The following is a 12,765-nucleotide window of genomic DNA, read 5'->3' as shown; positions in this document are numbered from 1 at the left end:
TGTATTGATGTTGAAAGAGACTACTTTCCCTTTTAACTGAAATGGAGTATGTCAACAGGGAGAGATGGCAATGTAACAGGTGCTTCTGCCTGCAGAGTATATGTCAACCATTACCCAGTTATCCACATTAATCCTACATTATTCCCACTTATTTTTCCCTCATCATTTCCTTTCAGATTTTACCAGTTACCTACACACTAGAGGCACTTAACCTAGCAGCCCTCGTGTCTGGGGTGTGGGAGGAAAATAGCACTGGTGTGATAAACCAAGAGAGCAGGGTGGGGTTGGCGCAGAACCACAAGGAACATAAGCCAAGGGAAAAATAATAGTGGAATTAATACTTTCATTCTAATTTGCATTTCACAAGGGAAAGAATATTATCTATTCAGCAGTCTTCTCATTAATTTTATAATCAAAAGTCTGATTTAAATAAAGTTCTATTAGAGTCACAGAGTCATAGAGAAAGATACACCACAGAAACAAGCCAGTTGGTCCATCTAGTCTGTGTCAAACCATTTAAGCTGCCTACTCCCATCGACCTGCACCAGGACCATAGCCTGCCATACCCCTACCATCCATATACCTGTCCAAACTTCTCTTAAACATTGAAATTGAGCTCACATGCACTAATTGCACTGGCAGCTCACTCCACACTCTCAGGGACTCCCTGAGTGAAGAGGTTTCTCCTCATGTTCCCCTTAAACTTTCTCCCTTAACCGATGACCTCTAGTTGTAGTCCCACCCAACGTCAGTAGTGTCAAGGCAGATCGACCCAATGCAAGAGCGCAAATACCACGAACACAATAAACCAAGCAATATTTTATCAAACTTTACTCTTTATTCATGGCATGCTATGGGGGAAGTTACAGACTGATCTCTCAAAGAGCCAATCTGGGCACTGCCCTCCCCTGAATCTTAATTCGCCACAATTTATAACATTGATCAGGTATGCAGGAAATCTTACGATTACAAGTTAAGACAATATTAGAATAATTTCAGTCACATGCTAAGATACTATTAGATATAAAATTATCATCGGTTAGTTATAATTATTTTCTGCCAAAGCTAGCCTGGATACAACGTCAGTTCCTTATATTGACACCTTCCCCTTTCTCTCGAACGTTCTGTCCCCTACGCTATCCTTCCCATATTTAGTTATACCTTGAGATGCCCCTTCAATTATCTTGTACCCATATTTAGTTATGCCTCAAAATGCTTTGGTATAACCAGATAATTCCTTATTTGAACCTTTATCTAGCATTTTCAGAGAACAATGGATCATACGTCACCTGTTGCTGGGTAGGGTTTCTTTCTGACTTGTCCAGTGGCAGTACAGATCATTACTAATCATTGTTCTTAGTCTATACCCATATTTACCTATCCCTCTACTCTTATCAGTATGTAGCCCCCCCCCCCCAGCCAGCCTCAGGGTCGCTCGGCTCCCTGTCGTCTAGGGAAACAGCCCTCGGCCCCTCCAGACTGGGGAATCAGTTTGTGTGGATGCTGTGTGATGTACTTCACCCCGCTCAAATAACAGACAATACACCAGATATGATTAAATGATTAACAGTTTATAGATATTACTGGAATAGAGAATAAAATATAAAAGGAAAATAAAAGGCGCCACACTTATCACAGTTCAATCTCTTTGTGCACAAACAGTTGGAGCTCAGGACCCAACTTCTTCTTCACCCTGCGACCCCTCGGACCACCTCAACTGGCTGCCTGGGACCACCCCCCGGTGGTCGACCAGATGCTCCACATGAGTCCGTCTCCGTCTCCTCGCCGAACGCCCCGCTCGGGGTCCGACCCTGTTAGCAGACTCACAGCACCTGGTCCATTCTCTGTCTCTCTCTCCCGCCTTCTGCCCCAAAACCCCGCGCATACAATATCTTATAGATAGACGAAAAACATAACAACTATTGCAATTGGTTCATAACATCGTCTTATCAGTAACGTGATTCAAACAAACTGCTAGCGGGAGGACTTTCTCAGCATTTAACATAACAAAGAAGCCCTTTCCATTATAACATAACAAAGAAGCCATTTTAATTAGACTACGCAGTGACATAAAAAAAAGAAACCCCTTACACTACCCCCTACAAGTAGAAAAAGCCTGCTTGCATTTACCCTATTGACACCCCTCATGATTTTGTGTACCTCTATCAAATCTCCCCTCAATCTTCTACATCCCAAGGAATAAAGTCCTAACCTATTCAGTCTTTCCTTATAACTCAGGTCCTCCAGTCCTGGCAACATCCTTGTAAGTTTTCTCTGTACTCTTTCGACCTTATTTACATTTTTCCTGCAGCATGACCAAACTGCACACAATTCTTCAAATTAGGCTTCATCAATATTTTATTTAACTTCAACATAACATCCCATCTCCTGAACTCAATACAAAATATAGTAGAGCTTTAGCAACCTTTAATTAAAAAGGACAGCTATAAATAATTATTGGGAGTATATTTTGAAGGTAAACGTCCTACAATGTCCTTTTTAGATTAGTTGATAGTGTGGCATTCCCTGATTGTAGGTTCAAGCTCATCTTAAAGACTTGAGGACATTATCTAAACTAATAGAACATAGAATAGTACAGCACAGTACAGGCCCTTCGGCCCACAATGTTGTGCCGACCCTGAAACCCTGCCTCCCATATAAACCCCCACCTTAAATTCCTCCGTATACCTGTCTAGTAGTCTCTTAAACTTCACTAGTGTATCTGCCTCCAGCACTGACTCAGGCAGTGCATTCCACGCACCAACCACTCTCTGAGTAAAAAACCTTCCTCTGATATCCCCCTTGAACTTCCCACCCCTTACCTTAAAGCCATATCCTCTTGTATTGAGCAGTGGTGCCCTGGGGAAGAGGCGCTGGCTATCCACTCTTATCTATTCCTCTTATTATCTTGTACACCTCTATCATGTCTCCTCTCACCCTCCTTCTCTCCAAAGAGTAAAGCCCTAGCTCCCTTAATCTCTGATCATAATGCATACTTTCTAAACCAGGCAGCATTCTGGTAAATCTCCTCTGTACCCTTTCCAGTGCTTCCACGTCCTTCCTATAGTGAGGTGACCAGAACTGGATACAATACTCCAAGTGTGGCCTAACCAGAGTTTTATAGAGCTGCATCATTACATCGCGACTCTTAAACTCTATCCCTCGACTTATGAAAGCTAACACCCCATAAGCTTTCTTAACTACCCTATCCACCTGTGAGGCAACTTTCAGGGATCTGTGGACATGTACCCCGAGATCCCTCTGCTCCTCCACACTACCAAGTATCCTGCCATTTACTTTGTACTCTGCCTTGGAGTTTGTCCTTCCAAAGTGTACCACCTCACACTTCTCCGGGTTGAACTCCATCTGCCACTTCTCAGCCCACTCCTGCATCCTATCAATGTCTTTCTGCAATCTTTGACAATCCTCTACACTATCTACAACAACACCAACCTTTGTGTCGTCTGCAAACTTGCCAACCCACCCTTCTACCCCGACATCCATGTCGTTAATAAAAATCACGAAAAGTAGAGGTCCCAGAACAGATCCTTGTGGGACACCACTAGTCACAATCCTCCAATCTGAATGTACTCCCTCCACCACCACCCTCTGCCTTCTGCAGGCAAGCCAATTCTGAATCTACCTGGCCAAACTTCCCTGGATCCCATACCTTCTAACTTTCTGAATAAGCCTACCGTGTGGAACCTTGTCAAATGCCTTACTAAAATCCATATAGATCACATCTACTACACTGCCCTCATCTATATGCCTGGTCACCTCCTCAAAGAACTCTATCAGGCTTGTTAGACACGATCTGCCCTTCAGAAAGCCATGCTGACTGTCCCTGATCAGAACGTGATTCTCTAAATGCCTATAGATCCTACCTCTAAGAATCTTTTCCAACAACTTTCCCACCACAGACGTAAGGCTCACTGGTCTATAATTACCCGGACTATCCCTACTGCCTTTTTTGAACAAGGGGACAACATTCGCCTTCCTCCAATCCTCCGGTACCATTCCCGTGGACAACGAGGACGTAAAGATCCTAGCCAGAGGCTCAGCAATCTCTTCTCTCGCCTCGTGGAGCAGCCTGGGGAATATTCCGTCAGGCCCCAGGGACTTATCTGTCCTAATGTATTTTAACAACTCCAACACCTCCTCTCCCTTAATACCAACATGCTCCAGAACATCAACCTCACTCATATTGTCCTCACCATCATCAAGTTCCCTCTCATTGGTGAATACCGAAGAGAAGTATTCGTTGAGGACCTCTCTCACTTCCACAGCCTCCAGGCACATCTTCCCACCTTTATCTCTAATCGGTCCTACCTTCACTCCTGTCATCCTTTTTTTCTTCACATAATTGAAGAATGCCTTGGGGTTTTCCTTTACCCTACTCACCAAGGCCTTCTCATGCCCCCTTCTTGCTCTTCTCAGCCCCTTCTTAAGCTCCTTTCTTGCTTCCCTATATTCCTCAATAGACCCATCTGATCCTTGCTTCCTGAACCTCATGTATGCTGCCTTCTTCCACCTGACTAGTTTTTCCACCTCACTTGGCACCCATGGTTCCTTCACCCTACCATTCTTTATCTTCCTCACCGGGACAAGTTTATCCCTAACATCCTGCAAGAGATCTCTAAACATCGACCACATGTCCATAGTACATTTCCCTGCAAAAACATCATCCCAATTCACACCCGCAAATTCTAGCCTTATAACCTCATAATTTGCCTTTCCCCAATTAAAAATTTTCCTGTCCTCTCTGATTCTATCCTTTTCTATGATAATGCTAAAGGCCAGGGAGCGGTGGTCACTGTCCCCCAGATGCTCACCCATTGAGAGATCTGTGACCTGACCCGGTTCATTACCTAATACTAGATCTAGTATGGCATTCCCCCTGGTCGGCCTGTCCACATACTGAGAGAGGAATCCATCCTGGACACATTTAACAAATTCTACCCCATCTAAACCCTTGGAACTAATCAGGTGCCAATCAATATTAGAGAAGTTAAAGTCACCCATGATAACAACCCTGTTATTTTTGCACCTTTCCAAAATCTGCCTCCCAATCTGCTCCTCTGTATCTCTGCTGCTACCAGGGGGCCTATAGAATACCCCCAATCGAGTAACTGCTCCCTTCCTGTTCCTGACTTCCACCCATATTGACTCAAAAGAGGATCCTGCTACATTACCCACCCTTTCTGTAGCTGTAATAGTATCCCTGACCAGTAATGCCACCCCTCCTCCCCTTTTTCCGCCCTCTCTATCCCTTTAAAGCACTGAAATCCAGGAATATTGAGAATCTATTCCTGCCGTGGTGCCAGCCAAGTCTCTGTAATGGCCACTACATCATAATTCCATGTATGTATCCAAGCTCTCAGTTCATCACCTTTTGTTCCTGATGCTTGTTGCATTGAGGTACACACATTTCAGCCCTTCTACCTTACTGTCTTTACACCGTTTATTCTGCTTCTCTTTCCTCAAAGCCTCTCTGTATGTTAGATCTGGCTTTACTCCATGCACTTCTTTCACTGCTCTATCGCTCTGGGTCCCATCCCCCTCGCACATTAGTTTAAACCCTCCCGAACCATGCTAGCAAATCTACCTGCAAGGATATTGCTCCCCCTCGAGTTCAGGTGCAACCCATCCAATCTGTACAGGTCCCACCTTCCCCAGAAGATATCCCAATGATCTAAAAATCTAAAACCCTGCTCCCTGCACCAACTCCTCAGCCACGCATTCAATTGCCATCTCCTCCAATTCTTACCATCACTGTCACGTAGCACTGGCAGCAATCCTGAGAATGCCACCCTTGAGGTCCTGTTCTTCAGCCTTCTGCCTAGTTCCCAAAATTCACACTTCAGGACCTCATCCCTCTTCCTGCCGATGTCGTTGGTCCCAACATGAATCACAACTTCTGGTTGCTTTCCCTCTCTTACCAGGATGTCGTGCACCCGGTCAGAGACATCCCAGACCCTGGCACCCCGGAGGCAACAAACCATGCGGGTGTCCTTCTCACGTCCACAAAATCTCCTGTCTGCTCCCCTGACTATAGAGTCTCCAATGATGACAGCTCTCCTCTTCTCCGTCCCACCCTTCTGCACCACAGGGTCAGACTCAGTGCCGGAGGCCCGGCCACTGTGGCTCACACCTGGTCGGTCGTCCCCACCAACAGTATCCAGGACGGTTTCAGTCCAGTTCTGATAGAGCACTGCGTTGATCAAAAACTTATGTCGTGAGTGAGTCGGTTATGTCCAAGATCCCATCAGTCTCTGCTGGTGCATGTAAGCCCTAAGCAAGGCTCCTCATTTAATAAGCACTAGCAGAAACACAGATTAATTAATCATTCATTTTCTGAGGACAATCTCCTCCGCCATCTCCTGAACATGTAAAAAGGGAAGAGATTCCGAGAAGAAATAAGCAAATTGAGATATGATAAGCCAAATGTAAAAATCATTGAAGTGTATTTGCATTTGTTTCCTTGGAAAATAATACTTGCAGATCTCTATTTCTCAGTTAGTGTCATCTGTAGCTTTGGGCAACAACTTTTCTATGACTCTGTTAAGTTGTTATAGCATAAGCTATGTTTTGTATTATATTGTTAACTATTTTTTTCTCTTTCTTTCAACCAGCTTTCCATACCTGCCCAGCCACTGCTTTCACTTGTAATAATGGCAGGTGCACACAGTACAGGTATCGCTGTGACCATTATAATGATTGTGGAGACAATAGCGACGAGGTTGGCTGCTTGTTCCGTACATGTGAACCTAATTCTGAATTCTCCTGTAATAACGGAAGGTGCATTGCAAACAGCTCAGTTTGCAATGGAATTAACGATTGCCATGATAACGGAACTTCAGATGAGAGAAACTGCCGTAAGTACAATGCAAACCTTCAGCTTCACTGGGGGAACATGTACTGAAATGTTGTGTGAGAATTCATAAAACAATCAGTGAATGTTCATAAAGATGCTAAAATATGGGTTTATTCAGAATCAGAGTCAGGCTTAATATCACCAGTATATGTTGTGAAGTTTGTTAACTCTGAGGCGGCAGCACAGTACAGTGCATGATGAGCCAAGTTTCCACACGAGCCCAGTGAGGAAGCTTCATGAGCAACACCTGAATCTCTTGACATTTTTGCATTGAGTTGCTGCCTCATGATTGGCTAATGACATATTTGTGTTAATGATGTACGGGTGTACTAAAAGTAGTGAGGTAGTGTTCATGAGTTCAATGTTCATGTAGAAATCAGATAGCAAAAGGGAAGAAGCTGTTCTTGAATCACTGAGTTTGTGCCTTCAGGTTTCTATACCTCCCTGCTGATGGTAACAGTGAGAAGAGGGCATGTTCTGGGTGTTGGGGATCCTTGACGATGGAAGCCGCTTTTCTGAGGCACAGCTCCTTGAAGATGTTCTGGATACTCTAGAGACTAGTACCCAAGATGGAGCTGACTAATCTTACAACTCCCTGCAGCCTCTTTTGGCCTTGATCAGTCGCACCCCCCCCTCCCCCATACCAGACAGTGGCGCAGCCAGTCAGAATGCTCTCGGTGGTACATCTATAAAAGTTTTTGAGTGTTTTAGGTGACAAACCTAATCTCCTCAAACTCTTAATGAAGTATAGCCGCTGTCTTGCCTTCTTTATAGCTGCATTGATATATTGGGACCAGGTTAGATCCTCAGAGTTATTGACATCCAGGAACTTGAAATTGCTCACTCTCTCCACTTCTGATCCCTCTATGAGGATTGGTATGTGTTCCCTCACTTTACCCTTTCAAAAGTCCACCATCACCTCTTTGGTTACTGATGTTGAGTGTAAGGTTTTGCTGCGATACCACCTAACTAGCCTGTTGAGAGATGTCAACTAGCTAGTTTATTGCTTAAACTTGTAAGGTTCACAGATTGTAGAAAGTCACCACCACCATCATCATCATTATGTGCCATGATCATCCTTGGTAGATTTTTCTACAGAAGTGGTTTCCTATCCCATTGCCTTCTTCTGGGCAGTATCTTTAAAAGATGGGTGACCACAGCCATTATCAATACTCTTCAGAGATTGCCTGATCTCACTGGTGGCCAGACGTGTGATATGCATCAGCTACTCATACGAGCATCCACCATCTGTTTTCATGGCTTCATGTGACCCTGATCAGGGGGATAAGCAGATGCTACACCTCACCCAAGAGTGACCTGCAGGCTAGCGGAGGGGAGGACCTCCTTTGGTAGAAACATATCTCCACTCACCACCCATTGTAGAAAATAAATGCAATATAAATTGTATTGCCTTTCATCAATACTTATATATAATTCAAATTCAGTTTTTGTGCCTATTTACATTGTGGTATATATTTAATTAATATAACAATAATTGGGTCATCTAATATTTGAATTAAGAAACATTGAATATATAATGGAATATGGTAAACTCAGATTTGTAATAAGAAAGTGATTTGGTGCAAACTAGTAAGAAGAGATAAGGAAGGCAGTGAACAGTGCAAGAATATTACTACATCAAATACTTCAACAAAGTTCTATACATCTGTAGTGGAGAGTGTATTGAGAACCTGCATTACAGCCTGGTATGGGAATACCAATACCTTTGAACGGAAAATCCCACAAACGGTAGTGGATTCGGGCCAGTACATCACGGACAAAGCCCTCCCAACCATTGAACACATCTACATGAAATGCTGTCATAGGAAAGCAGCATGAATCATCAAAGATCCTCCCTAACCAGCCCATGCCCTTTTCTCGATGCTGCCATCAGATAGAAGGTACAGGAACCTCAGGACTTGCACCACAGAACAGACATTACCCCTCAGCCATCAGGCTCTTGAAAAAAAGGGGCTAACTACACTCATTTGCCCATCCATTGAGATATCCCAACAACCAATGATCTCACTTTAAGGGCTCTTTATCTCATTATCTCATGTTCTCGTTATGTATTACTATTTATTTATATTTGCATCCCCTCAGTTTGTTGTCTTCTGCACTCTGGCTGATCTTTCATTGCTCCTGTTCTCATTACTATTCTATAGATTTTCTGAGTATGCCCACAGGAAAATGAATCTGAGTTGTATATGGTGACATATATGCACTTTGATAATAAATTTACTTTGAACTTTGCAAAATGGCTGTCAGTTTAAGTTAGGAGCTGGTATCCATTGTGTGTCATGTGATTATAGGAAGAGCTGATGCAGTGAGGAATGTGAAAGGGCATCTGGAGAAATGGCTGCCCACTGAGGTAAGTGCCTATGAGAGTGAGTAGCAGTCTGTACAGGACAGCTATGTCTCTCTCAGGGCTGCACGGCAAATGTGTCGGATTGTTGCATGGTCCATAACCATGACACTTCATGGCATTTTGCGTTGCAGCGTTTCTGATTGTGTGCTGAGTCACTCCAAGCTACAAACTTGACTCCCAATTTGATCCACATTCACTCCAGGCACCACTTTCTCAGAGGGCATACCAGCTCTAACCTCCTACGTCAGAGCTGAAGATGGGTTCAGTAAAAAGGGCGGGGAAAAGTGCAAGCCCCCTAACTAGCACAGTTTTCTTTCTTTGTAATTTCAATGAAGAAACTGCAGCACATACACATTATCACAAGAAAGTCTGCGGATGCTAGAAATCGAAAGCAATGCACACAAAGTGCTGAAGGAGCTCAGCAGCTCAGGAAGCTTCTATGGAAATGAATAAACGGTTGATGTTTCAGGCTGACTCCCTTCTTCAGGACTGAAAAGGAAGGGGCGAAGATGCCAAAATACAAAGGTGGTTGGAGGAGAAAGAGGGTAGTTGGAAGGTGATAGGTGAAGACAAGTTCCCAAGAAGGACACGTGGCTATGGTGGCGGGTCTGGGTGAGGACATGGTTGAAGAGGCGGAAGGCGGCAGAGATCATAGGGTCTCACTGAACTCCTGTCGAAGAGAAGATTTAAACTTCTTCAGGGTAAGCATCTCTCAAAGAGACTTTGCAGTGGAGCAGCAAATCTTAAACACAAGAGATTCTGCTGAAGCTGGAAATCCAAAGCAACACACACAAGATGCTGGAGTAAACAGTCAACGATTCAGGCCGAGACTCTTTTTCAGTCCTGAAGAAGGATCAGTGAGAAACATTGACTGTTTATTCTTTTCTATAGATGCTTCCTGACCTGCTGAGTTCCTCGAGCATTTTGTGTGACATACACTTTGTACCTGTTTTGCCATTATCATATTTCGTGTTAATTTCTACAGATATGAACCTCCGTTTTCTGAACTGCATTTTCTTCTATTTGATCATAAAATTAACACCTACCATTCACATTCACTTTTAGCAATATAATAACACATTTGGAAACTTTTAAGGTAATCAATGAATCACTGAATAATAAAGTTATTATGTTAAAAATAAAGTTTTGAGCTGTATCATCTATTGTCAGATAGGACTGTGATGCAATTTACTTTTAGCTATTTGGTACATTTTATAGACGGGTTCATAACCTTTTTTATGCCATGGACCAATGCCATTAAGCAAGGGTTCTGCACACCCTGTTATAAAATCTGCGGAGTAAACAAAAGCTAAACTAATACTTTTGACACAGAATTTTCATATGAAATTAATACCACTCAGGATATACAATATCGTTCAAAGTTATCCTGTATCACCCTCCTGTCTGTGTGTGTGTGTGTGTTATAATGTTTTAAAAATGTTTTACTAAATATGGTTTATTTCATACTATTGTCTATCTGTAGCTCATCGGACCTGCCAACCTGGTTATGCAAAATGTGAAGCAACAAATCTGTGTATTCCCCACACTTATCTTTGTGACGGTGATAATGATTGTGGAGATATGAGTGACGAGAGCTCTACCTACTGTGGTATGTATTCTGCATTTTATTTATTTATTGAGAAACAGGGTGGAATAGGCCCTTCCAGCCCTTTGGGTCAGTGTCCAGCCACCACCCCCCAGTTTAACCCTTGCCTAATCATGGGACACTTCACAATCACCAACTAACCTGCCAATGGGCATGTCTTTGGACTATGGGAGAAAACCGGAGTGCCCGGCGGAAACCCATGCAGTCACGGAGAGAATGTACAAACTCCTGATCAGCGATCCCCAACCACCAGGCTGCAAAGCATGTGCTATCGGCCGCGAGGAAACGATATGAGTCAGCTCCACCTTTCCTCCTTCCCTGTCACGCACTGTTGAACTTGAACATAGGGTTGCCAACTGTCCTGTATTTGCCGGGACATCCCGTATTTTGGGATAAATTGGTTTGTCCCATACGGGACTGCCCTTGTCCCATATTTCCCCTGCTAAGGTAGAGCGTTCCTATGAAACCTTTCATGCCGAAATGGTGTAAAGTGCAGAAGCAATTACCATTAATTTATATGGGAAAAATGTTCACGCGTTCCCAGACCCAAATAATAACCTACCAAATAACACATAAAATCTAAAATAACACTAACATATAGTAAAAGCAGGAATGATATGATAAATACACAGCCTATATAAAGTAGAAATAATGTATGTACAGTATAGTCGGGAAGATTAAGCCAAAACTGATTTGTAGGAAAAAAAAATCAGCACGTACGCGCATGCGCACGTCACACATGCGCACACAGGTGCCACGCAAGGCTTCATGGTCATAGTAGTCTTTCCTGGGATAAACACAAGTGTCCCGGGATTTGTTAACAACATCAAAAGATTAAAGGATAAGAAAAAGTTTGTCAAATATTGTAAGAGAAACTGGCAATTTTGGCACATGTATATTTCTATATGTGAGGACATACTATTGTTTTTGTAGAAAATGGAAAAGATTTCTGGGGAAGAAATAAATATTTAATTCATTTCTTGAGGCACAGCACAGAATAGGCTCTACCTGCCCTTTGAGCCGCGTCACCCAGCAATCCCCCAATTTAATCCTAGCCTAATTATGGGACAATTTGCAATGACCAGTTAATTTGCCAACTGGTACATCTTTGGACTGTTGGAAGAAACCAGAACACCTGGAGGAAACCCATGTGATCGATCACAGGGAGAAAGTCCAACCTCCTTACAGGCAGTGGCTGGAATTGAACTCGGGTTGCCATAACCACTACGCTACCAAGCTGCCCAAGATAAGTAGGGGAAAGTGCAAAGAATGAAGCTGTTCTTTCATTGAGCAGACTTGGGTACTAGTATGAACAATATACTTCTATGCAGAGTGAATTCTGTGATTTTCAGGATGTTATTCTTTGAGGTGTGCTTCTTCATGTTCTACTGATCTGAAGAACTGTAAGCTGCTAAAGCAATGTCCTTATATAATTTCTGTATCCCCATCAAATAGCTTCATGAAGCTAAGACTCCACAATTCTAAATGATAGTGTCAGGGTCACTAGCAAACTCAAGTGCAAAAATCCCAGAGGTACTGGCCTTTCAAACAAACCAAAACATTTATTACAGGAATTACCATCAAAACTAACAGGAACTCAGACAAATTATACAGAATCTTAACGAACTGAAATCACTCACGATACGCAGAAGAACTCGGTCAGAGTTTCACCAGATAAGGATCCACAATGACCAAGCAAAGAGGGGTTGGCAAGACCCCCCCTTCCGAAATACACCCCGGAGCACATAGAAATTCAGGACCCATCAGACAGCCCTGATGTCCAGACGAAGCAATAACCCCCAAAGGCAACAACTACAGTGTGAGACATTGAAAATCCCCTGCTAATTCAATTGCTACAATTGAATAAAAGTGATAAACACAAAGAGTTTATCAATCTGCCTGATCCCAGATGAGGCA

The 12,765-nt window shown here is 43.2% G+C and overlaps 1 protein-coding gene across 1 annotated transcript in view; it reads left to right on the top strand.

The window, feature by feature from the left end:
• The window catches only part of lrp2a (low density lipoprotein receptor-related protein 2a), a 405,821-nt gene that overhangs the window by 224,776 nt on the left and 168,280 nt on the right, over window positions 1-12,765 (top strand). Inside the window, exons 42-43 of the mRNA XM_072259785.1 lie at window positions 6,633-6,875; window positions 10,726-10,851. Coding sequence (XP_072115886.1) covers window positions 6,633-6,875; window positions 10,726-10,851 — 369 coding nt within the window. The remainder of the gene's footprint in view (window positions 1-6,632; window positions 6,876-10,725; window positions 10,852-12,765) is intronic.

Source organism: Mobula birostris, chromosome 6 (genome assembly GCF_030028105.1).
Source record: "Mobula birostris isolate sMobBir1 chromosome 6, sMobBir1.hap1, whole genome shotgun sequence".
Lineage (NCBI taxonomy): Eukaryota > Metazoa > Chordata > Chondrichthyes > Myliobatiformes > Myliobatidae > Mobula > Mobula birostris.
Note: the sequence above shows the minus strand (reverse complement) of the source record. Positions and strands in the feature narration are given on the sequence as shown.